The 26,972-nt window shown below is 42.3% G+C and overlaps 1 protein-coding gene across 7 annotated transcripts in view; it reads right to left on the minus strand.

The window, feature by feature from the left end:
• LOC126108429 (zinc finger protein 708-like) overlaps nucleotides 1-26,972 on the minus strand; it is an 84,941-nt gene that overhangs the window by 20,847 nt on the left and 37,122 nt on the right. For 4 of the 7 annotated variants that reach the window (XM_049913645.1, XM_049913644.1, XM_049913646.1 and 1 more), the window contains one exon: nucleotides 11,490-11,527. In XM_049913645.1, coding sequence (XP_049769602.1) covers nucleotides 11,490-11,527 — 38 coding nt within the window. Of the gene's footprint in view, nucleotides 1-11,489; nucleotides 11,528-16,562; nucleotides 16,702-20,915; nucleotides 20,989-26,972 lie in introns of those variants that run through there. The other 3 variants (XM_049913648.1, XM_049913647.1, XM_049913649.1) reach the window with 2 other exon arrangements.

Consider the following 26,972-nt stretch of genomic DNA (forward strand, 5'->3'; position numbering starts at 1 on the left):
CCAAATCCACATAATAGGCAGCAAATACGTGTAAATAATTTCTGAAAATTTTGTGTGTGTGTTTTGTTTAATAAATTAAGAACTGGACTGCTATTCAAAGCAAGCAGCGACAAATTATCCTATAGTGTATACGAAATATGCATTTGTTTTTGTAGTTAAATGTGTGTATTCCAGAATTTTAAATTATTTCTTTAAGAAATTTGGGAAAAAATGATTAAATTGCTATTTTAGTAATGTTAGAATGGGAAGTGGGACTGTGCAAAAGGCACTTAAATAAATAACAAGAAACTGGTCTTAATATGTTAAAATAGTGTGAACCTATATACAGTGAGTGGAAGGAAATATGTAGTGTAAATCTTCTTGAACATTTACGTGAAGATTCAGAATCAGTGTATTATTGTTAAATTTAGTGTTCCCATAAAATTTGGACTTAAGAAAATTTTCTGGAAACAGGGGCATGTGTAACAATAATGTACCTATAATAATTTTTTCCTTTATGCATTTAGATAAATGTTCCTTTCTGAATTTATGTGAAATAATGTAAATTTTTTTTTGATTTTTTCTTTTCGTGTCATGTTAAAGAAACTGTACACAATGAATGTCATTACTTATGTTAGATTTTTAAGCGATTTGGTAACCAAAGGAAAGTGTATTTAATGTTAAATCTATTGTATGATGTGAAAAATGGAATTTAAACACTTGGTCCATACGTAGGTAATGCATTAGAATATGTGTAGTAGAAAACCTGTGGTGAATACCCTACCTGTAGGGACGCGGGAAAAGGTGGATGCAGGCGAGCGCGGGAAAACGCACACTGGCGCGGTTCGGCACAACGGGCTCAGTGAAACAGTCGGAGTTGGGTATCGGTCAGAGGAACATGTACTGTACCGAGGATGCTATCTAGGAAAAGTGGATTCCATCGAGCCTCGGATGGGCCGATTCCGACGACTATTTGGCATGGCTATATTCTCAGGCACAAAACTGGAAAGATTACGACGCTAAGAAGAATGAAAGTGCCGATACTGTGAGAGCCTTAGCCGTTCTTGTATGTGTGCTGTGCTGCCCGCTATCTCGCTGCCCGCCATCCGCCGCACCGACGTGCACAGGTCAAACATTCATTTCATCTTTAGAAGTGTATTTGTGTGGACCAGTGTCGAAACTGTTTTGACTGTTCAATAATAACGTGACTTTTACCAGAATTGCCTTAGCCATCACTTATCCTTATCATTGACCTAGACAGGGTCCTTACCACATATTGTGCAACCCGAGTATCCCGAACTGAAAGTTTACAGTTAGTACTAAATTATCTGCAGACCAATCTATGCGACAAAGACGTTTAAAGTTAGGAGTGCAAAGGTAAATGTTAGTAAAGAACAACAGTGTTGTTAAATTGAAAGATAAATTTTGAATGGCGCTAGCTATGTTATTTAATTGATTTGTGACTGAAATAATGATAACTAAGTAATTCAAAATAAGACAAAAGAATAGTTCTTTACAGATTGATAACTTTGAGTGTTAATGTACCTTCAGGACTTACTAGTTTCAGTATAACAACCATAACAGATTCAGGGCCCCCCCCCCCTTTCTCTTGCCTATTCTTGCACATTTTGAAGTGTACTGATCAGAATTGAACAGTAAAATTAATTTCTATATTAAACCTAAGTGTATCAGTGTTTTTTTCCAATTTTAATAGTGACATTGTATGTGTGTTTTCAAAATTACTGATTCTAGGGTAATCTATGCCCGATTTCAGTCTGATCAATATACAAAGTGCAGCTCGTAGTAATCATTGCTGTGTGGTGTTGTGTAATTTTAGCTCGTACAAATTAGTACAAAAGAAGAAAACCTTAGTTCAGTAGATTCTTTCTGGTTCTAAATTTTGCCATAAAACGCAACATTACTACGTGTCATTATGCTTGTACATGCACCCACTTGTACCGGGAAAAACTCATTCAATGCCTAATTAGGCTGGCGACCGTATTATTAATCATTGGTAGTATCTACTGTGTGTACTTCTTGTCCATGCGAATGCGTAATTGTACTTTACATTTGCTTGACGCATCACTGTAGTTACTGACTGAATAAGTCCGAATTGCTTCCATTAGGTACACGCGGTCAACTTATGTACTAAATCCTTGTTTACAAGGTGAAGCCCGTGAACTTATAACAGTACAGGCTTTATTGAGTTAACGCACGTCCGACAGGGCGGAAGTGTTACAACAGGTAAGAATATGTGGGAGGACCAAGGAAGTTTCCTATCAAACATGAGCCCCAGGAATTTTCTAGTTTCAATGAATGAAAGAACAAAAGGTGCAAGATGTAAAGATGGTGTAAGAAACTCATTACGCCGTCAAATATTCATAGAAAAGGTTTTGGCAGTGGAAAAGTAAAAACCACTGCCCATGCTTCACGAGAAAAGACGATAGGAACGACGCTGAAGACACCACACAAGGAGACAGGTTGGTGTGGAACTGTAACAGACAACACAAACCTTGGTGAAAAGAGAGATGCCTGTTGGGTAATTCCATAATATGGGTAATAGGGATAGCAAAGACAATGATACCCAGAACGAGCATTCAGGCACCCTGTTTTCCTGGATAAATGTGTCTGACAAAGTCAAACCATATAAACCTTGAGAAAACTTTGTGTTTTCAAAACTTCCTCTAGTAAATGGGGCAGATGGCATCTAAAGCCCCACATGTACAGACTACAGAGGATAACAGCCCTCCAGCAGATGTATCAGGATGTGGAGAGCACATCTCTGCAAGTGAATCACATCGCTGCACGCCTCAGTCCACCAGGGACCAGGACACGCTACAGGAAACTTGAAGTGCACGGTATGGAACATTCTTTGGCGGTAAGGATAACATTTGGAAGATACTTTACGTGGTCATCACAGCTGTGTAAAGGTCTTGAGGGAGGGGTAAGGCCCCCAGTCGGCCTTAGAAAGCTGCCAATTGAATTTCCACTCAGAGGAAGTGATCACTTGCGTATGTTAGAGGGAATGGGTCATTCCAGGTTGATATGGCGTGCATTATTGTGCTCTGATCTTTTTTAGAGTGCATGCTATAATCGATTATAGTTCGCTGTTTTGGTGCTGGTGACACTCCGGTGGTGATTTGCTATTACGTCGCTGGTGTGTGTTCTTGGTGGCTGGCGGAAAGCGAGATGGTAGTCTGTTTCCGGGTATTGCACGGAACGTGAAGTTCGCTCTGCTGACCTGCTGGTGAATAGCGCTAAGGTGGTTGTGCCTCACAACATGAGCAAAGTGGTCTGGGGCGGAGGTGCCTCGCCACTGTGCTGGCCATGCGGTGGTGATTAATTGGATTCTGTGTACTTGTTCTGCCTGCCTGTCTGATGTGGAGGTCCGGTGGGGTCCTGTGATAATCTGGCCGAGAGACAACTAGTTGCTAAATTTTGGAGTCGTCTGCCAGGTTAGGGTATGGGCATGGTTGGCTCTTCATATTTTCTGCTGGAAGCTCCAGCAGCGGTTTCTCAACTTCATTCTGATGTGGGACGGCGTTGTTGGAAGTTTTTGCTGTGTGTGTGTGTGTGTGTGTGTGTGTGTGTGTGTGTGTGTGTGTGTGTGTGTGTCACGTTACGATATTTGTTGGTACTAATTTACTTGCTCAATTGGAGTATCTTATGGTTATCCTGCTGAGTGGGTCGTTACTCACCCGGTCTGCTCAGTGTAATCTTTGGTGCGGCCTGTATGTTTTTTTTTTTTTTTTGAAGGAATTCACGTAGGTGGTTCCTGTTACCTGCCTGGGGTTGCGTTCATGTATGGTATATTTGGCATTTGATGTGTTGGGTAAAGTCTGCGTAAGAAAAGCAGTTTATCTTGTGTTGATATTATCTGTTGTGTGTTACAGAACATAACCAAGGTGCATAAGTGATGGGCAGATGTGGGAGGCATGTCAGGGAGCTCTCAGCATTTATTTCAGGGACCGTTTCTAGTGGGAAACCTGTGAAGTGATGAGAGCTCACTCATCTGTGATTGCGTTGGGAGTTGCCCTTGTCTTTTGTTTGTATCAAATTATTAATTTCTTCGGAATTCACATGAAAGATCAAGCGACAGATATTTGGAGCGGCGTTGTTTTAGTTGCAGCTCGCGCAATTATCTTATTCGGGCCTGTCCGGTGCCGCGGACACCCCGTGATGCTAAATGACGCCAGGGGAAGAGGAGAAGGATTTGGAGATGCAGGAAGATAAATTGGCCGGTTAATTGCCGGGCCATTCGTGTTGTCTCTCGCCCCTCCTCTCCTTACATTTGCATGAAGATTGGGGATGAACAGATTTATGCCCTATTAGATATTGGTAGTGCCCATTCTATAATAGATAAGAACTGGTATTTTGAATTTAATACACTGGCCCGTAGTTCAAATTTGCTTCTTATTGAGGTAAAATGTCGTGCGGCCAGTCGGCAGTTGTTGCCTATCCTCGGGGAACGTAAGGTTAGCTTATCTGTCGAAAAATTTTCTTGGCCGGTGAAGTTGTCGGTCGCCGAGCGGTTAAATATCCCATTGATCTTGGGATGTGATTTCATATACAAAGCGGGTCTTATTATAGATTGTTCTAGAGGCACATTTCATTTTCGGTTCCAACCTGGAACGAAAATTGCCTTCTGTGATTGTAGACAGGGAGGAGGTTGCCAGGTGGTCTCTGTACAGGAACGGCTCCCTGTTACGGCCCATTTAAACCATAGCCAGACTGACGCATTACAAGCGTTGTTGATGAATTACCCTGAGGTGATGACTGATAAGCTCAGGGTAACTAGCTTGATTCAGTACAAGATCCAACTTATTGACAACACTCCTGTGTAAGACACCGTATAGACTGTTCCCTCTGAAGATGTGCATTTTGAAAGACAAAATTAATCAAATGTTAGAAATGGGGGTCATTCATTATTCCACATCTCCGTACGCTTCACCTGTGTTCTTGCTCCCTAAGCCAGGTAAAAACGATCACCGTGTCGTGGTGGATTATCGTCTTCTTAATCAGAAGGTTATATTAGAGTTGGTACCCTTGCCTGATCTCCATAATTGTTTCACCTGGTTTTGCGGCGAGAAAGTATTTACTGTATTAGATCTAAACCAAGCGTATTTTCAAATTCCCCTTAGTGAATCTTCTAAACCCGGAATGGAATTTACCACCGATTGGAACTTATTTGAGCAACAGAGTTCCATTCAGTTTGGCTACGGGTGCCACTGTTCTTTCAAGACTTCTGGACAGAGCCTTGGGTGATCTGAAGTTTCAGTGCGTCTATAATTATTTAGACGATTTGGTAATTTACAGTGCGTCGTTTGAGGAACACCTTATACATGTGAAGTTGGTATTTGAAAGATTGCATAATGCAGGTCTGACGGTTAAGCCTTCCAAAATAAGTTTGTGTAATACTAGTATTGTCTTCTTGGGGCATGTTGTCTCTGAAAGAGGTGTGGAGGGAGATCAGGAATGCACATGAGCTATTAAAGAGTTTCAGCCTCTCTGCGATAAACAATGTATTGCACGTTTCATAGGTATGTGTAATTTTTTTCGTAAGTTCGTCCCTGATTTTGCATTGTTAGCGGATCCCATCAATCAGTTACGAAAGAAAAATGCTAAGTTCCATTGGGGCTAGAAGCAACAAACTGCTTTTCTCACTTTGAAACAGGCCATCGCTAATCCTCCAGTCCTTGCAGTACCTGATTTCAATTCGTAATTTACTGTGCAGACTGATGCCTCCCAGGGAGGAATTACCACCGTATTACTACAAGGCCAAGAAGGTAGTCGATGGCCTATTGCTTATGCATCGCGTCGTTTATCCGATCCAGAACGAAAGTACTCTGTTTATGAGTGCGAGACTTGGGGTAGTGGTGTTTGCCCTCGAAAAATTTTCATTTTACCTGGAACATCGCCCGTTTGTACTGGAGACTGACAATCAGGCTCTCAGTACGGTGGGCAGTTCGCATATCTGCCTTTTGATTCGAGGTTAGACACATTTGTGGTGCGGATAATACTGCCGCGGATGCTCTCAGTAGGATGTTCATGGATGGGGAAACGGAGGAAGGAACTGAGATAGGAGTGGGGGCCTTACTGACGGATGTTCTGGGGTTATTTTGCGACGCACCCCAGAAACAAATTGATGATCTATATTGGGGACCGTTATATCAGCGTCTTAAAGAAGGTGAAGAGGTACCGGGCCTTCAATTTCACAATGCCATTTCATGTAAACAGCAAAAGGGTTCTGGGGAGTACAAATTGTGTATCCCTAAGGAGCTAGTAACTATGGTTATTAAATTTTTCCACGACACTGTGTCAGGAGGGCATATGGGATTTAGTAAAACCTTAAACCACGTGTGAGAGCATTTGTACTGGAAGGGTTTGTATACGAACGGTAGGAGTTTTGTTGCGAAATGCAATGAATGCAAGTGAGGCAAACCTGATGTAGGCCCCCGTACTGGATTTCTTCAGTCAGAAAGGGAGTCCAGTCCCATGGAGCATCTCTATTGATTACATCGCCCCCCCTACCTCGAACTAGGAAATGTAATAAGTACATGTTGGTGGTAGTTGACATATTTTCGCATTATTCATGGTTGTTGCCAACCGAGGGAGTCATGGCAGATATTACTGTTCAGCACCTTGTTCGTGTTTTTTCTTGGTTTGGCCCTCCGAGGATCTTGGTTAGTGATAACGCCCCGACTTTCTTGTCAGGGTGATTTAAATATTTTTGTTTCTCTCAAGGGGTAAAACATATAACCACAACACCGTATTATCCCAAGGCCTCCTTTGCTGAATGAGTCAATCTTAACTTGAAAGCCACCTTGTGCATTTTTCATACTTGTTCCCCTACAAGCTGGGACACGTCATTGCCATAGCTCAATCAGGCATTTCACTCAGCGCGTCACGAGTCAACCGGCAGTATGCCTAATGTGTTGATGTTTGGCATTCGATAAATTCCCGTGTCTAACTTGACGAATATTAATGATTTACTGCCCAGGGAAATTACTTCAGCACGCCTTCGTGAGAATTGGGACACAGCGAGGCGTAACATTCTGCGTGCGCGCAATAGACAAGCCAAACATATAATCGTGGTAGATGCCCCTTTAGAGGGAAGGTGGAGGGGCTTAGTTTTTGTCCGTAACACATCCTCTTTGGGACATAATTAGATAAAAGGTAAGCAGCAGCCTCCTTTCTGTGGACCCTATTGAATAGAAAGGATTTTAGGGCCGGTTAATCTTTTGGTTAGGCAGTTGAGTTCTCGGAAGTTCTACTGCATCCATATAAGCCAAGTTAAGCTGGCTAGGGAACACGTGTAGGCTTGGCACAGGCGTTGTGTCAGAGGGAGCTCCATTCTGGGCATTTTTGCTCCCCCCAACCCCCACCCATGGGTTTTGGGGGGAGGAGACTGATATGGTGTGTGATACTATCCTGTGATCTTGTTTAGAGCGCATGCTATAATCGATTATAGTTTGCTGTTCTGGCGCGGATGGCACTCCGGTACTGATTTGCTATTATGTCGCTGGCATGTGTTTGTGGTGGCCGGTGGAAAGTGAGAGGGTAGTCAGTTTCCGGGTATTGCACAGAATGTGAAGTTCGCTCTGCTTGACCTGCTGGTGACTAGCGCTAAGGTGGTTGTGCCTCGCAGTATGAGCAGAGTGGTCTGGGGCGGAGGCGACTCGCCGCTGTGCTGGCCATGCAGTGGTGATTAATTGGAGTTGGCGTACTTGTTCTGTCTGCCTGTCTGATGTGGAGGTCCATTGGGGTCGTATGATACTCTGGCCCGGAGACAACAAGTTGCTAAATTTTGGAGTCGCCTGCCAGGTTAGGGCGTGGGCTCTGTTGGCTCTTCACATTTTCTGCTGGAAGCTCCAGCAGCAGTTTTGAACTTCATTCTGATGTGGGACGGCGTTGTTGGAAGTTTTTGCTGTGTGTGTGTGTGTGTGTGTGTGTGTGTGTGTGTGTGTGTGTGTGTCACGTTACGATATTTGTTGGTGCTAATTTACTTGCTCAACTGGAGTATCTTTTGGTTATCCCACCGAGTGGGTCATTGCCCACCCGGTCTGCTCAGCATTACCTTTGGTGGTGCCTGTTCATTTCTTTTTGAAGGAGTTCATGTAGGTGGTTCCTGTTACCTGCCCGGAGCTGCGTTCACCTATGGTATATTTGGCATTTGATGTGTTAGGTAAAGTCCGCCTAAGAAATGCGCATTTAGACAGTATATGAATAGTGAATTACTTCTGCTTGGTATATGTGGTCTTCTGGGACCTGAACAACACCATCGCATCAATTTGGTTTGTGTCACAGCATTAAGTGGTATGTTCTGTATTTTTATCTCACTGTGTTATTATTAACTTGGTGGAATAGTCGCGTTTGTTGTCGTTAAGGCACTTCTAAGACTGTGGTTGGACTATTCATGTGCGCTTGGCTTTTATTGTTTTGTTTTACGAAGTGAGAATTGCTCATTTAGATTTGTGTGTGTTGGCTTCTGGCACCTGTTAAGTGCACCTGAGATAATGGCACCATGGCTATGTTCTGTCGGGATGTTATATTGTTATTTGATTTTTTAATTTTATCTTGTGATGATATTATCTGTCGTGTGTTACAGAATATAACCAAGGTGCGTAAGTGATAGGCAGTTGTGGCAGGCATGTCAGGGAGCTCTCAGCATTTATTTTGAGGACCATTTCTAGTGGGAAGGCTTTAAAGTGTTGAGAGCTTGGTCGTCTGTGATTGTGTTGGGAGTTGCCCTTGCCCTTTGGTTGTATCAAATTATTATTTTGTTATTATGTTTATTGGTTGTGTGTTGTGCTTCTTTTATTTTATGGTGCCAAGTCCCATTATCGTTTATATAAATGATTTTAAATTGTATTGCCAAGTTAACTTATTATTGGATTTTGTCTCTTGGGTAAACTCTAAAAGCTGTTTGGATATTATTGGGTGGAAATCCTTGGATAGTTGTCCTATAAGAACACACATTCCAAAGATGACAGGCGAGCTGGACAGTGCAGAACGAGAGGTCCAAATGGTAGTAAATGTGCATGGAATCTGAAAGGAACGTTGGTGCTCCAGTGGTAAGAGATGATTCAGAAGGTCAGCTAAGAGGGAACCTCTTGGACATGCTCTCTAAGAGCCCCAAAGCAGATGGTGGGCAGTAAAGTTGCCAAGCAGCAAAAAGGAGTGAGAGAGCTGACCAATGAGCTAGAGTAAGTCCGACTTGGTAACAGCAAATGATGGAGAGGTGTAGATCTTGCAAAGAGAAAAGGTGAAATGAGGAAGGGCAATGCTGACTGCAACAGCTAGCAGTCGCATGTTAAATGAGATGGATGGCCAGCATGGCTCCCACATGAGGTGGAATGCTGTCCTTGGAGGTAAAGGTCACAGAGGACCAGAAGGAAACATGAAAGGTCAAATGGGTTGTGAGGACAATTTTTTTTCTTGGAAGCAGAAAACAAGCGGACACTGCAATTCCAAGAGCAGCTGTAATTCCTCCTTGAATCTAATGCCATGAATGTTCCATTGGAGAAGAGTCATCATGGGAATTGGGGAGGAGGGAACAAATTAAGATTAGTCACCTTGGTGGCTACTGAGTGACACCCCTCAAAAATTCACTGCTACAGGGGGGAAGAGGCAGCAGAATCCTGTTCCATGATATCTACAAGCATATAGGCACTCTCCCTGGGTCAGTCTGAATTCCATGGCAGAAAATTTGTAGGCAGTGGGCAACAACAAAATGGAGGTCAGCCAGGTAAGGGTACATGTGCCAACACCACTGACAAGGATCTCCAAGTCAGGGAATAAGAAGACCATTTGTTTTTGTTTCAGTTCTTAGAACTTTCTAGTTGACAGATGAAGACTTGTTTTTGGCTGTAGAAAGTCTTTGCAGGAGTACTGCTTTTGTCCCTTTCAGACTGACAGTTGTGTAGCAGGTTATTTCGCCACCAAATGTAAAGATCTGATGGCTTGTTGCGTAGCTGTAGGAGGGGACAGGGATGCTATTGTGACCTGTGTGATTTCACTACTGCAACACTGAATTTTAGATCAGGAGTCTGGGTGGGCATATCCTCCATTATGCATGGCATTGCAAAAGCGATACTGTAAATGCCAGCTGGTAAAACGCACGCATTTTGACTAGATAAGAACTGCAAGTGACAGGGTGGGGTTTGGTGTCCTTCACTCAGATCTGCTGGATGGCGTGCTCATTAAGACAGCAGAGAGGAGGCAAACAGCTGCCCTCATGAGCATCTCTGCCAAAAGTAACACACTTTGCCATGTTTTGACAGGACACCCATTTTATTATAATGTTGACACTTGTAGGAACTCAACTGGTTTGGAATGTATGGTTGGACTGTGTTTACTTTATAGCTTGCCTTAATCTTTGCGGCAAAAACTACTCGAGCAAATGGTAGAAAATGAGTGCATGTGGGCATTAACTTTGCATCATTCTTTTCATAAATGAGAAAAAAATTTCACAGAGCCTCCAACTGCAACGCCTTCCAGAATAAGGCACACATGAACCATAGTAAAGAACTGACCCTCTCCTGTACGTGATACCATGAGGAACCAACGTGCGTTTGGGAGGGCCTTCAAATTTATAGCCTCATTCTGTTTATGTTTAGTAGACACACACTAAGATGGTGATTGATACATTGCAAAAAAAATCACCCATGATTGCCAACATCTCCAATGGCATGCTCTTTCCAACTGGGAAGCCCCTCAGAGGGGGATTCACCTACCGTAAATTATTGTTCACACGTCAGGTCACACCTCCCAAACTCCTGACAGAGGGACCAATTGGCATGTGGGAAGGTAACAGCTCAGGCACTCACCCTTCTGGGCCTGACCTGTATCAGAGGATACGTGAGAACCCTACCCGTTGACCTGGAGCTGCCAATTATGCATTACCTTACACCTGTAATGTGTCTAACAAATGGGACAGCCTTCAGAAACACACCAGGACGAAGGAGAAATGGAGATAATGAGGATTCACCAGCTAAATCTTCACAACCTTACTGAAACTGGCACCATTTACTTACGTTTCTTCTTGATGGTGGCCTGTAATGTCACCACTACAAGCTTGTGTGTTACCTGAGCACCGCTGTGGCACCGCGTTGAAACAGATGTTCAACACTATATTCATTAATCTGAAAGGCTGGGAATCAGCTCCAATTTTTGGATATATAGCCATTCACCCTTTCTTCCTACTTGTTCTACTGCAGTATATTAGCTTGTGCCCATCTAGAAGAATCTGTTCAATTTGCAGTGATTTTCATGTGACGTTCTGCATTGAACACAATACAGCTGCTGATATGCCACCTGAACTTTTATTTTCCTGTATGGATATCAGACGTTTGCTCTATTTATCTAGGAATAGTCACATAATGGTTGTTGTGAGGAATAGTATTAATGAATAATTACAGTAGTGCATTTTATATCTGAAGTACTCTCACAGTTAATAAACAAAAATTTATATTTCTGGAAAAGTTCTGCAGTGAATTATGAAAACTTACCTTGCACTATCAGATTCGTATCTTGCTGAGGTTCCCACCTGAAATATTTGAAGAAATGGTCAGTGATTTACAAGTGATGAGACAGTAAATAAATAGAATTCTATTAACGCCCACCAACATGTGATTGGTCCACAATATGCTGTAAGTTAGGCTTGAAAATATCATTAAAGAGGACATGATAAACTGTTGCAGTTAATGAAACAGAATGTTAGTAAGAATTCATTCTCCATTTTCTCACTGTGTTCAGCACTGTAAATAACTACACAAGCCAGTAATTTGTTTGTAGCCATACTTCCTACTAAACACTTCACAAAGGAAAGTGACCAATAACATCTTTAACCTGTCATGCACTTACACCTTGTGTAAAATTTTCTTTCAGTTTCTTTCCATTATGAAAACTGCCATTCAATGACAGATGAATCCATCATCATAAGTGACTCATTTGGGCCTTTGTGCTCTGGGCAGCCCAGACAAACTTGCAGAGGTGAGGAGTGACTTCTAAACCCAACCTTAAATTCACATCCGGAACTACATACAGGCTTGGACCATTAAATATACAAACATTAATAAATATTGGCAAACTCAAAATAGTTTCAAACATTGTAAACACACAAGTTAAAATTGGCATTACAAAATAACACATTCACAGATGAAGAAATATCACAATCAGAAAACTGTAGATTCTTAACGGAGAACACAGGGAAGAAATTCGCTTAACTACTCCAGAACTAGGATCTGCATTCATAAATGGCAATTATGATGCAAACGGTACCAAATTTTTCATTACCTCCAGAAAGTCTCTCTCCCTGCAATAATTCAATATTTAGGTGAGAGTTACACAATAATCAATGCACATGCACCAATAAATCAGGATAACAAGAACAATGCAGAAGGTAAAACAGTCCTCAGAACAATGTTGAGAAGCATCTGATGAAGTAAGGGAGGAAAACATACAAATTTTATTAAACTTCTATCCTCAGACTGGTACAGAATGGAGACGAGAGCATTTTCTGCCTAAACTGCTATTAAATGTATTTATTCACAACTGGAATTTTGACTGTTATGCCATTCTCAAGTGACAGCACACTATGAACTAAGTCAAAGTTATTAAATGTCATGCCTAGTGCTTGGGGAGTGGATATTAAGATGTACAGTATGATATGACTGTGACAGAAATTAGTACACTAAGTACTACCATTGTCTAGACATACAGATTACGAAGATTCTCATCTTGTAACGAATATGGAATTTGTAAACATTGTTAACACAAGGAAAGTATTACCTCAAAAGGAATTATAAAGAATTCAGACATCACACTCAGCTACCACATGAGAATTGTACAGCTGCCAAATTAATTTTGAATAAGTACATTCCGTAACACTCCTGCTCCTGGTAGAAAATGTTTTCATTTACGAATGTCTGCCTGACTGGATGTAAGAAAAAAGGAAAATTGGCAAGAAAAAGACATTTAGCATACACCACTAAAAAGATATGAGGACAACAATAATATGATTTGAGAAAATCAGACAGCTTATGTGCCAGTAGCAAAGCACAATTCCAAAAAGATGAAGAATTCTAGAGTCAGAAATAGATATCTGTTGAAATTGACCATTACCACTGAATAATTAAAGTAAGATTCCTGGCCTAGAATAACTGATAACCATGTGCACGTAGGATTCAACGAAATTCCATGAAAAGTGCAAGGAGAAAACTACAGCAGTAATTCTGAAATACGAGGTATATCAGAGATGGCTTAGGGCAGGATGGACCTGTGGAGGCCAAATTGATAAAGGACCGAAGGAGCAAAATACTATTGGAATACATCCGTAAAATTTTAGAAGCAAGACTGCTTTTATTCAAAATTCTTAAAGAATCTGAAATACAGAAGACAACACGGGTCGTCTTAAAAGAACTACAGCCTCATTTGAGATAAGGACAGACTTTAGCCAAGGCAATGTACTAACTCCATTATTCTTTCAGACTATACTAGAAAAGTGAATATTGAACAGATTTAACAGTTGTCAGAATCTAATACCCAGAAGTTGACTACTACTTAGTTAGAAAATTGATAATGTCAAATTTGTTTGTTCAACTTTTGTAGACAATTTAGCAATGCTGACTGTGTAGAAAAACCACAGAACAGAGAGAAAGAAATACAGTAGGAAAAGCATGACTACCCATCTCTTCTGATAAGAAGCAGTAAAGCAGAATTGGGTAACAACAGAACTGGGAGGGTCAGGGGAAGGCAAATTTAAGGATCTATGAGAAGTCATGTAGCCAAATGGTGGGGAAAACGGAACCACAAGAGGAAGACTATGAAAGTCGGACTTTGCATTTCAGTTAACAGAAGACATTTATAGTAAAAATTCATTCTCCAAAATTGCAGAACCTACAACTTGCAAGGCAGTCATTTGGCCAGAATACACATCTGTACCACAAATACCTGCTTTAGAATCAACAAAAGATAATGAAAATTACGAAAAAGAAAAGATACTAGGAAACAGAACACCAGCACAAACATTTAAATTCAGAAACAATACAGAAATATACATGAAGATGCAGGAAAATAACTGGAGACAAAATTTGGCAAACAAGGCTAATGAGTCTTAGCATACTGAAAAGAAAAACTGTGCAGCAGTACTAAAACCATAAAAAAAGAACTTATTGGCTTACAGGAGTGCACAAAGACCTACAAGAAACTTGTATAAATTAGCAAGATATTTAAAACCAAACCAAATCCAGAAACAGAACTGAGCTGGTAAATTGTCCACAGCATAACAGTTCCAAAATGACAAGATAGAAACTGGATGTCAGGTGTGTGGAAAAAAAATGTGTACAGATCAAGGAGTAGCATACATAAATGTAAAACCTTAGCTGGACTGTAACTGATCAGGAAAAAAAAATTGTTGCACAGTTGTACCTTTTCAGTAAAGCATAGCAATTATGTATGTACTGCAAACAAGTTGCAGCAAGCAGGTCAGAGTGTCTCTGCAAATATGCAGATAACAGTATTAGGAGTGTTTTGTTAGGCTACAGGAGACCTCAGAAATATTTTGCAGTGGTGGTGGTATGCTGTCAGTACTGCTTGCATGCAGTCACAAAAGAGCAATGCATTCAAGTGTCACTCCATCAAGAGCTGCATGCTGCTGTGGTTACATATCTAGTCAACAAACAAGATCATACAATAACAATATAAGTATATATTCCTTTAGCTCTAAAGTATGTAACTTGCCTTGATGGTATGGTATCCATTAACAACTATGACTGAGGTATTTACTCAGTGACTGTTTACTTGTAGAGAACTAGAAGTATAGCAAAACAACACTTGCTTGATGTGAGACAAGCTGTCTTGCATGTCTTCAAGATTGGGAGGTAGCAGTGCAGTACTTCTAGGGACTATGGCATACCACGACCACAAACAAGTGTGCATAGTTAATGGCAAAAACAGGAAACAAAAGTAACCAATAAGCCAAGGTCAGGTCATCATTGAAGAGCGAGGAGGAAGGACAAAATGGTTCAAATGGCTCTGAGCACTATGGGACTAAACTGCTGAGGTCATCAGTCCCCTAGAACTTAGGACTACTTAAACCTAACAACCTAAGGACATCACACACATCCATGCCTGAGGCAGGATTCGAACCTGCAACCGTAGCGGTCATGCGGCTCCAGACTGTAGCACCTAGAACCGCTCGGCCACTCAGGCCGGCAAGGATGGACAGTGTGTGTGTGTGTGTGTGTGTGTGTGTGTGTGTGTGTGTGTTCGGGCTTATGGGCACTCAACATCGAGGTCATCAGCGCCCTGACACACATTAAAAGGAATGAATGTGGACAGACCTAATAAAACTGAAGCACTCACTCAAAGAAACCAGGAAAATGCTGCACAAGAAAGTAAAACCTAAGGAAAGGGAAAACATAGCAACAAGAATGCCACAGGAAAATGTCACTGGCTGGCCACTTACATAAAATATGTGCGAGCTTGTCACACAGTGAACAAGTTAAAATCCTCTCCCTAAAATCTTTGTAAAAACATTTGACATGGCACAGAATTTTAAAACTTTAACCACACTGGGCCGAGTGTTGCCTAAGAGAGATGGCAGGTCCGCCGGCAAGTCAGCCGTGGCCCGCTGGTCAGAAAATAAAACGCAATCCAATAAAACATGCCGCACGGAGACCTGGACGCCGCAAGCACCACACATTGGAGGGTCCTCTTGCCGGAGCAGGAAGCCATGCGTCATAGGGCTGTGGCCTATTCGAAGCCGCGTGAGGAGAACCTCATCCCGTCGATGGGGCTGAAAGGAAGTACACCACACACGTTTTGTGGGTTTGACTATACGGAGCTTATTGTCAGTCACTTCCAGCCACTCATCCTCCCACCGACGCATGAGTGCGTGCAATGGGATAGCACACTGAGATACGTGTGGATCGAGACACGCCTCCTTGGCTGCTAGATCTGCCCTTTCATTCCAGCAATGACGACATGCCCCAAAACCCAGCAGAAAGCTACAACCTTCCCCAGTCGCTGTAGTCGGAGGAGGGCAACCTGGATGGTCTGGACTATTTTGTTTGCCGGATACAAACGTTGCAATGAGTGAAGGGCTTTGAGTGAATCGGAACAGACAAGAAATTTAGGAGAGGAAGAAAGCCTCATCTGCTCCAGTACCCGCAAGATTGCAGACAATTCCGCATCAAAGACAGTAAAAGTCTGAGGCAATCAGACCTTGAGGACACAATCCGTAAAAACAACTGAGCAACCAACGGAATCCCCTTGTTTTGATCCATCCGTAAAAACAGCTACAGAGTCGTGGCACTCAGATAAAATGGCAGAAAATACTGCATTAAAAACTGTGGCAGGAATGCAATCTCTCTTGTACTGCAATAAATCTAAAATCACTCTGGGCCTTTTCAGTAACCAGGGTGGCAGGTGGTTAAAACCCAGGATTTGGGGTTGTACAGACTCCACACCAAGGGATTCTAGCACACGTTGCACACGGAGACGGCGGGAAAAAAGGCGGTCCAGAGGTGGATGGGCAACAAGATGGTGAGCAGGCGAGCTGGGAGCTACAAGAAACTTACATGCCTGGCGCACCAGCAGGAGCTGCCGCCGGATGGTAAGTGGCGGTTCGCCAGCCTCAGCACAGAGGCTGGGTGCGGGACTGGTCCGATAAGCAGCCGTGGCTAGTCGAATCCCAGCATGGTGAACTGCGTCAAGGATCTGCAAATAAGACGGCCTTGCTGACCCATATACTGTGCACCCATAGTCCAGCCGTGAACGCATAAAAGCGCGATAAAACTGAAGGAGACACGCCCTGTCCGCTCCCCAAGACCTGTGGCTGAGGCACTTGAGGATGTTCAGTGCCTTCAGAGTTCTGGCTTTCAAGTCACATAGGTGTGACAGCCATGACAACCTGGAGTAAAAAATTGGGCCCAGAAAACGCACTGTGTCTCTAAAATGTAGGACAGTATCCCCCATATGCAAGTCAGGCAAAGTAAAAAGACGACGAGAACGATTAAAATGAACACAAACACACTTATCGGCAGAAAACCGAAAACCCGTCTTTGCAGCCCACTCCTCTAACCGCCGCACTGTTAGCTGCAACTGACGGCTCACGGTTGCAACACTGGAGGAGGAACAGAAAAAAGTAAAGTCGGCCACAAACAAGGAGCACTGTACTGGACTCCTCACTGTAGACGTTATACTGTTGATGGCTATGGCAAAGAGGGTAACGCTTAAAACACTGCCCTGGGGGACATTATTCTCTTGCTCAAAGCGATCAGACAGTGTGTTACCAACGTGGGTCCGGAAAAACTGCTGAGACAGGAAAGACCGAATGAAAATGGGGAGGCGGCCACGAAAGCCCCATTGATGCAGTTGTGCAAGAATACAGTGTCTCCAAGTAGTATCATATGCCTTAGTGATATCAAAGAAGATACCGATACAGTGATGCTGACAGAGGAAATCCTGCTGAATAGCCACCTTCAGGAGGGTCAGGTTGTCGACCGTGGACCGAAATTTTCGGAATCCACACTGAAAGCGGCTAAGGAGCTGTCTGGTCTCTAACAGCCAGACCAGACGACGGTTAACCATCCGTTCCAGGGTCTTTCCGACACAGCTTGTCAAGGCGATACTACGATAACTACTGGGACATGTGCGGTCCTTTCCCAGTTTGAGGAGAGGTATGAGGATTGCCTCCCTCCACGAGGTAGGGAACACTCCTGTCTGCCATATGAGATTAAAACATACAAGGAGGATTTCCTTTGACGCCGCTGGCAGATATCGCAGCATGGAGTACCAGATGCAGTCGTAACCTGGTGCAGTGTCAGAAGTCTCATTAAGTGCCGATTCAAGTTCCCACATGGAGAAAGGGAAGTTGTAGGCCTCAGAACTGTTCGACCGAAAGTCCACGTTCACTCTTTCGACAGTCGCACGATAGCGACGAAATGCTGGATCCTGGGTTGCAGTGGCAGTACTTTGTGCAAAATGCTCTGCCAGTGTCTGAGCAATGGCTCTGGGTGTCGTTTGGAAGTATCCCTGGTTCAGGACTGCAGCTATTGGTAAACGGCTGCATTTACCGGAAATCCTCTGGATGGCTTCCCATACTTTTGTGGAACAAGTGGAACGGTTGATGGAGTCCAGGAACTCCTGCCATGACCTTTTCTTGCCGTCTTTAATGACACGGCGTGCCCTGGCTCTCGCGATTCGAAAGGCGGTAATATTGGCCGCTGTTGGGCGGCATTTAAATCGTCGAAGAGCCGCACGCCTGTCCTGGATGGCTGAATGGCACTCTTCTGTCCACCAAGGTACAAGGCGCCGCTTAAGAGGGCCAGAAGACCATGGTATGGACAGGTCAGCAGCATGATGGATCACTAGTGTGATGTGATCCACCCATTCCTGTACGCTGTTGTGGAGTTCAAAGACAGCCAACCGAGTGAACAGTGGCCAGTTTGCTCTGCCAATCATCCATGACGGCGGCCTCTGCTCCAGCAATACACCATCCAGGAGATGAATGCGGATGGGGAAGTGATCGCTGGAATGAAGGTCGTCAATGACCTCCCAGTGAACAGAGTCAGTGAGGATTGGAGAGCAGAAAGATAGGTCAATGGCTGAGAATGACCCAGTAGCAGTAGAGAAATGAGTCGGAGTACCTGTGTTGAGGATGCACAACACTTGGGATGTTAGGAGGCTCTCAAAAATTCGACCTCGAGCGCAAAGAGAAGTGGAGCCCCACAGGACATGATGGGCATTGAAGTCTCCCAGGAGGAGAAATGGGCGGGGGAGTTGGTCGATAAGATCTGTGAGAGCCTCCAAGTTCACTGCATCCAGAGGGGGTAAATAAAGGGAGCAAACGGTAAGCCTCCGACGTGAATGAATTTCAACTGCAACTGCTTGCAGGTCAGTATCCAGGGGGAGAGCAGAGGAGTGGTGGTCATTATTGACAAACACGGCGACTCCACCTTTGGCACTTTCTCCAGTCAGGTCATCTTTGCGATATAACGTATAGCCGCTTAGTACAGGAGCATCAGAAAGTTTGAAATGCATTTCCTGTAAACACAAGCACAGGGGACGTTGCCGTGCTAGGAGGTTAAGTTCCTCCACATGTGCCCAGAATCCATTCACATTCCACTGTATAATGGGAGCCATCTATCAGGGTGGGAGTACCTTCATTCTCACTTTCTGTCGGGGAGGAGAGCCCACAACAGGTGGAGGCTCAGTTTTGGGGCGAGATGATTGCCCCAATCTGACATCAACCTCCATCGCCTCTGAAGAGGAGTCGAGAGAGACGTCAGAGAGAATGACATCAACATCAGCAGATTGATTAACTTCAGTCTCCTTCAGTGGCGAGTCTTCACCTTTGGCTTTGGTTTAGATTTTATGGCCTGAGGTGGCATTGGAGCCAAAACCTCAGAAGCAGTAGGGGGTGTAGCAGTGCTGGGCAGTGCACAAGACTGGACCCGGGAAGGGGCAGGAAGTTCCATAATGTCAGCCACCACAGCCTGGTCAGAAGGCCGGGGGGGAGCAGCAGGATTCACAGGAATGGCAGCAGCACATATACATTGACAAATGCAGGTGCTAGTGCTGACAGTAGCAACCTCCGTTTGTGTAGCGGCATCGGTTTTCAAGACTGGCTGTTTCAGAACAGAAGAAAAGGAGGCAGCGAACGTGGGCGGCTGCATGGAGTTTTAGATTCTCTTTGCCTCACCATACGGGATGCGTTTAGTGGTTTTAAGTTCCTGGATCTTCCGTTCCTCAAGGAAAACTCTGCATTCCCTACTCCACACAGAGTGACCCCCAGAGCAGTTGACACACTTGGGAGGAGAGGAGCAACCAACTCCCTCATGGATGGCTTCACCACATTTCCCACAAGTGGCTTCCCCTTTACAGCCGAGAGTAGTGTGGCCAAAGTGTTGGCATTTAAAACACCACATGGGGTTGGGGTAATAAGGCCATACACTGAGGCGTAGGAAACCTGCCTTCACATGCTCTGGCAATTTGGTGCTGTTAAACGTAAGGATAAATGAGTCAGATTTCATGAGAGCACCATCCACCCGTTTCATAACGTGTTGCACGTTGACAATTCCTTCCCGGGACCATTCAGACTTCAGTTCGTCCTGGGGAATGCCAACGAGATCTCTGCAAGTCACAACACCCTTGCTGTAGTTCAAGGTGTTGTGAAATTCAGTCTCTATCGCAAACTCCCCAAGAAATTGTGCCTTCTGAGGGTTCTGGATTTGCTGGAAGCTAGATGTTTCAACCAGCAAGGTGCCATTTCGCAAGCGCTTTACAGACTTTAACGTGCCAGCAATACCTTCTAAGCCCTTCTGTATATAAAATGGCGAAACTTTTTCAAAACTCCCATCTTTTTTTTTAATTATGAGAAACACATTCTGCGAAGCAGCATGCATTCTGTTACTACTACCTGAATCAGGAGGACTGGCTACACGAGCCCTCTTGTTAGATTGGGTGTTAGAACCTACCAGTGGCCCACCCTTTCCTCTGGGAGGAGGAGAAGAAAAGTTCGAGGGTTCCATCTCGGTCCCACGAGCAGCTAGGGAACTAGAAGTCCACCTAGACAGAGCCCCGCATGTCTAGGTAAGCCTTATACAACTGAGGTGCGGCAGGTTCCCCAGAGGTTGCCCGCTAACGACTGTTCCACCTCAACAGCCATGCATCTCATCAGCGCGCAGCACACCTTGAGATTGAGGGGCTGTTTATAGAGGTTTATTCCATCCTCTCGATCCGGGCGATCAAGCCAAGATTCCCACTCCCTGAGACACACAACATTCGACCGCCGCGCCGCACGGTGGTCGCTGAAGTATGTCCAGAGCTTACGATGACAGGGGACTGTCGGCGCTTACCAGTCCCCAGCTCAGGAACCCCGGGGTCGCCAAGCCCGTACCCAGCAAATGAATGCTGAGCCCCTGGGGGCAAAGGAAGGACAGAATGATTTGTAAGCGATCAGCTGCTGCTCCAAGAGAAACATCTCAACAAATCAGGGATGACCTGAAGCAACATAATGGACTGATTTGATGCACGTCTACTGTAAAAAGTCACTAAGTAACAGATGATTTACATGATAAATGACATAAAACCACTCATAAATTCAAAAAAATAAGGACAGGATAGAGTTTGCAAGGAAACATCGAACTTGGAATGCCAAAGATAAGTCTAAGATTTCATGGAGTGACAAAAATTAATTTAACATATTTATTTTGTGATGGTGTCCAGTACACAGGGTGAGTCACTAAGAATTGCCACCAAAGAATAACTCTGGAAGTATGGTAGGAGTTGAGAAGTGTGTGGGACAAAAGTTTCATGATACAACAGGGTCCATAATATGACGGTTTTTACTTGCTTCAGAGATATAAAGGTCAACTTTCTTTTTTTAAAATGAGATGCTATAGTTTGTTACATATTTTCTGATAGCAGCTGTAGATACAAATCCAATGATGTGTAACAGTAAGGTCAAAAAGGGTCAAAAAGGGTGGCATGAACGTCCATTTACAGAAGGTGTTCAAAGTGATGATCATTGGTATGAATGCAATCTTCTTATGAAGTGAGTGGTATTCCTTATCACATTGGCACTTATCGAAGCATATCCTCTGTCAATTCTCTCTCACATACCTTCAGGTGTTGTTGGAACATCGTTATAAACAATGTCTTTTACAAATACCCACAAGGAATGCTCCAGAGGCATCAAGTCTGGTGAACCATCTGGCCATGACACATCACCTCCATGTACAATCCAATGATTTGGGAACTGTCTCTGCAACTCATTTCTAGCAGTCAGCGAAAAATGTGCTGGGCACCCATCGTTTTGATACCACATTATGTTCCTTGTTCCTAAAGGTATTTCTTCCAATATCATTGCTAATGTTTCTTGCAGGAATGTAGTGTACTTCCTACTACTAAGACTGACTTTGATGAAATAGGAGCCTATAATTCTGTCCTCCAGAATCTCACACTGTATCATCACTGACCATGGTTTTTGATGTGCAACTTGCAGCATCCAATATGGATTTTCAGTTGCCCAATAATGCATGTGATGCAAATTAACATTTCCATGGTTCATGAATGTAGCCTCATCAATAAACAAAATTAAATCAATAAATGTGTCATCCCTCTAAATCTGAAGTTGAGCCATCAGCAGAATTTAATGTGACACATACAATCCGTACTACATGATTCTTGGTGAAGAGTGGTACGGTAAGGATGATGTTTATGGCAATGCAGAACACGAAAAACACTACTCTGGCTCATGCAAGATTCCCTTGTGATTTGACACAAACTAGATCAAGGATCTCTAACCACAGTGCAACAATACCAGCTCACTGAATTTCGTTGGCATTCTCCATAAATGAGAAGCATATCGACTTGTTCTTCAAAGGAATACATCATTCACACTTGCTTGATTCAATGATACTAGTCTTACCGTTCTTGTTAGTGTTTTATTGCAAAACCATCGAAAGGCTTTTACACGTCAGTGGCATGTTAGATGGATACGCCCTATTTGGCGAATATTTACTATTAGTACGAGATAGGAGAGAGAATTGTAAGAGCAAGTGCTTTGATAAGCACTGATGTGATAAGGAATACCACTCAATCCATGATAAGAAGATTGCAGCACTGCACTGATACCAATAGTCATCACTTCCAACACATTCTATAAATGGACATTCGTGCCATCTTTTTGATCTTTGTCAACCTTCAAAGACCTTATTGTTGCACATCATTGGATTCATCTCAATAGCTGATATCAGCAAATAAGTACCAAACTATAGGATCCTATTAAAAAAATTAAAAATCAAAGTTGACCTTCGTGTCTCTGAGGCAACCCAATCTAGCAACACAACACCAATGTCATATTATGGCCCTCCATTGTCCCAGGCAACATTTGTCCCACAAACTTTTCAGCTACTCTCATATTTTCAGAGTTATTCTAGGTGACAATAGTTACTCACCCTGTATACATCACAAAAAAGCTAAAGGGACAATCAGGTACAGATCACTAAGCATGGTGGTGGAAGTGTCATGGTGTAGGGATGTTACGTGTACAGTCACATTTTACAAAAGAATACGATTCCTTGTAGCAGACACAATATGTCACATAATTGGATATTTCAGCTGGTCCACAATTTGGAACACACCTCTGTCTATTTTCTAATTCTTTTCAGACCAAAACTGAAAATTTTTGAGTACCTAAGCCGGAGCCTGGGTCTAAATCCAACTGAACACCTCTGATCTGTGCTGAATTGATGTGTTCATGGCAGAAGCTACTTAAACAAGAATCAATTTGCTGATATCTCACTGGACCCATGGTCTGAACTCTCAATTAACCTGTAACAAAAGCTTGTAGATTCAATGGCAAATTGATGTGTGGCTGTGATCAAAGCCCCTGGGTATGCAACAAATACCAATTTATTCTTCAGATCTCAAAATAGTTTTATTCTTATATACTTAGACCTACAAATTATTTTTGACTCAAAAGAATTACTTCTCTCTTGATGCAACATAACCTTGTTTAAACTTTTACTAAATAGGTCACGAATTCATTTTTTTGAATTATCTAATGGCAGCTTTTTCTGTTATACACTTACATTTACGTAATTGTAATTAATGCTTTCTATAAAACATTTTTGAGTGATACTGTAATTGGACTGTATTTAGACGCATGGTGAGATGAAAGGAACAGATAGTAAACAACAGTGACGGAGTACAAATACTGTTTTGTTCTGCAGATCACTATATGCAATCTGATAACCCTCTGGGCAGCAGCAACAATTCTTAAGTACAGTTTCTGATGTGAGCTCATCAGATAAAATCAAAATGCATTCAAAGAAAACAACTAGCAAATTATACAGACTGTAAGGTGCACCTTAATTTTCAAGCAATTTTTTAAGGAAAGTACATTTTTATAATTTTTTATTAGATTACAAAGTCCGCATAAAAATTTTACTTTATAACCAAAATGACCTTTAAAATCACTGCAATTCATTATCTGAACTGTCCTCTTTCCTCAGTATCATTGTCCTCTTATATCTAAGATGGTCTTCACTATCATTACGAGCATTATTTATGCTGACCTATTGAAAGATTTAACAATGACATTTTCTCTCAGCCTACATCATAACTGCTTTGTTTACTGACACCTGTTTATTTCTAGATCATTTTAGAACTCCCTTTGTCACGAATTCTTGTTGGGCTTAAACCATCATCCATTTGTTCCAATCCTCTTCCATATGCAATTTAAATACACTGAAGTGCCATGGAAACTGGTATAAGCATGCATATTCAAAGATAGAGATATGTAAACAAGCAGAGTATGTCACTGCAGTTGGCAATGCCTATATAAGACAACAAGTGCCAGACAGTAGATGTATCAGCTACTACTGCAACAACAGCACATAATTCAGATTTAATCAAGTCTGAATGTGGTGCTATGGCCAGAGCATGAGGATAAGACACAGCATTTCTGAGGTAGCAATGAAGTGGGGATCTGCCCATATGACCATTTCATGAGTGTACAGTGAATATTAGGAATTTGTTAAAATATAAAATATCTGACATCGCTGTGGCCGGAAAAAGATACTGTACGAAGGAGACAAACAACAAATGAAGAGAATCATTCAGCATGATGGAAGTGAAATCCCTGTGCAAATTGCTCTACATTTTAACGCTGGGCCATCAAAAAGTATCAGCGTGCAAACCATTCAACAAAACATCACTGATACGGCCTTTTGGAGCCAAAGGACCACATTATTGAGTGTATCAGCGATGTCTTGCAACAAGCTCTTCAGAAAAGATTTCCACTCCCTCATATGCTTTCTGAATTATGGTCAGCACTGCAAGATTCATGGTATTAATCCTCCCCCAGCACTACTTCAGACATTAGCCGAGTCCATGCCATGTCGTGCTGCGGCACTTCTGCATGCTCACTGGGGACCTACATATTAGGCAGGTGTACCAAATTCTTTGGCTCTTCAGCGTCATGTATTTGTCAAGACATCAAGAAAATGCAATTGTGTAGTAAGCCCTCCTGCAATAACAGCAAGTTCTGTATTTAACTGTCTCAATTTCTCTTTCACCGAATTTTATAAATGACTAGTAAAGTGATCTAGCACAGGAAGAGAACTATTCTTCAGTGAAGTGATTTTCCTTTGCTTCAACACACAGTTAATCCTTAATTTCATACCAGCCTCATCCATCCAACCTTCGTCACATATGTTAACAACACCTGGCAGTATTTCCTAAGGTTTTGACATTGTTCAGCACTTGGAAATGATCACTGGATTAAGTTTAGTGCCATGAACACAACACGAAAGAACAACAGTGTAGGGCATTTTTTCAAGTTCACCTGTTTTAATAGTTACCGTTTTAGCACTTTTCATGGCAACAATTTTGTTACTTGGCACATCAAGTCTTTATGCACTATTTAACTTAGTTCCACACAGGTTTTCTTTCTATGTTGTATAATAATGTGATGGAAAGGTAATACTCTCTTCATACTCTTGTGGAATTTTATGAGATGTTTTGGTCTTGGTTCACATGCTATGTCCAAGACACTTTATAAACCTGTAGCACCAAACATTTTCACCCTTAGTATCTGTTAAGTTCCACTGTAGCACTAGCTTACAAGCATGTATTCGAGACATTTTTGTAGTAATTCTAATACCATTTGGATGGTGTGCTTGAATCCATTTCAGTACAGCATCTTCTAGTTTTCGCCATTTTGTATTCAGTCCCCTATTTGCACATTTGGCCTTCTTCATGTTTTTCTGTTCTTCTTTACTAGCCTGCCAATAGCAATTTTTTTTTCTGTTGCTGGAGGACTGGAATGCTGCTCAGCTGCTGTGTTTCCACATTGTTCTGCATATGCTTTTACTTTCTATTTATAGCCTGCATCATATGAGTACCTTTTATTTTCTCCATTGTGAAGCTAGCTACTAAAGAAAATATTCATCTGTTACCAATAACACAAACCACTTTCAATTCAAGTTTGCTGGCACTGTAGACTGCCATGACACATCACAGGCTAGACAGTGCTCTGGGTTTGTGATTGCTGGGCATGTGGGAGACACTGTTAGCAAGCTTGTGAATCCCTGTAACATGTTTGTTACACTGGTGCATTTCTGCTGCCAATTGAATCCAATGTTACTAGATAGAAATAGATTTCTTGCAGAATTGAATATATGGCCATTTTTAAGGCAACTGGGAATTTTGACTGAAACACTGGACTTGTTATATTAAATTTGAGTATAACACACCTCAATTTTGGAGGCAATTTTTCGAAGAAACAAATCAATTTTATAAACCTTAATATATGGTATCAAGTCTTTGTAAGCACCAATGGAAATTAATTTGAACAAATAATTAAGGTAACTGAAAATTAGTCATGCATTCAAACTTTCAAATACTACAAATGAGATAGTAATGTGAATCTACCATCAAATGCACAGGATTGATTGACACTTAACATTTCCCATTAACATTGAAACACAAACATCTATACATTTAATATTTTGCTCTGGTGAACTATGTTCCTCCTAAGCCAAGAGAATTGCACATAACCTGCTATCCATTGGGAATACTTGCCTGTGAGAAAAGGCAGACAACTGTGAGGCAGTATTTAAATTCACATTCATATAACTTTTGCAGTTGTATCTTTGAGCAATTTTAGGACTTTCCCAAGGTCGGTGCTATGATGGCAAGTAGAATTTTTGACACACATTTAAACTTAATCATAAACTCATTGACAAACAAAAGATGAATGCGGCCAAAATAAGTGAGGGACAGCAATAAACAAAGGATGCAACAAATCAAATATTCTAACTCTGCTGACTCATCTCTCAAAAAATCAGATGCATAGCCAACTGCTAATTTTTCACTTTCCAGCTATAAAATATTCACCAATATTATATAGAACAACACTAAAATTGAATTCAACAGTACTACATCAAACTGTGCAGCCCAACTTCAGGAGTTAAATA

Source organism: Schistocerca cancellata, chromosome 11, assembly GCF_023864275.1.
Source record: "Schistocerca cancellata isolate TAMUIC-IGC-003103 chromosome 11, iqSchCanc2.1, whole genome shotgun sequence".
NCBI lineage: Eukaryota > Metazoa > Arthropoda > Insecta > Orthoptera > Acrididae > Schistocerca > Schistocerca cancellata.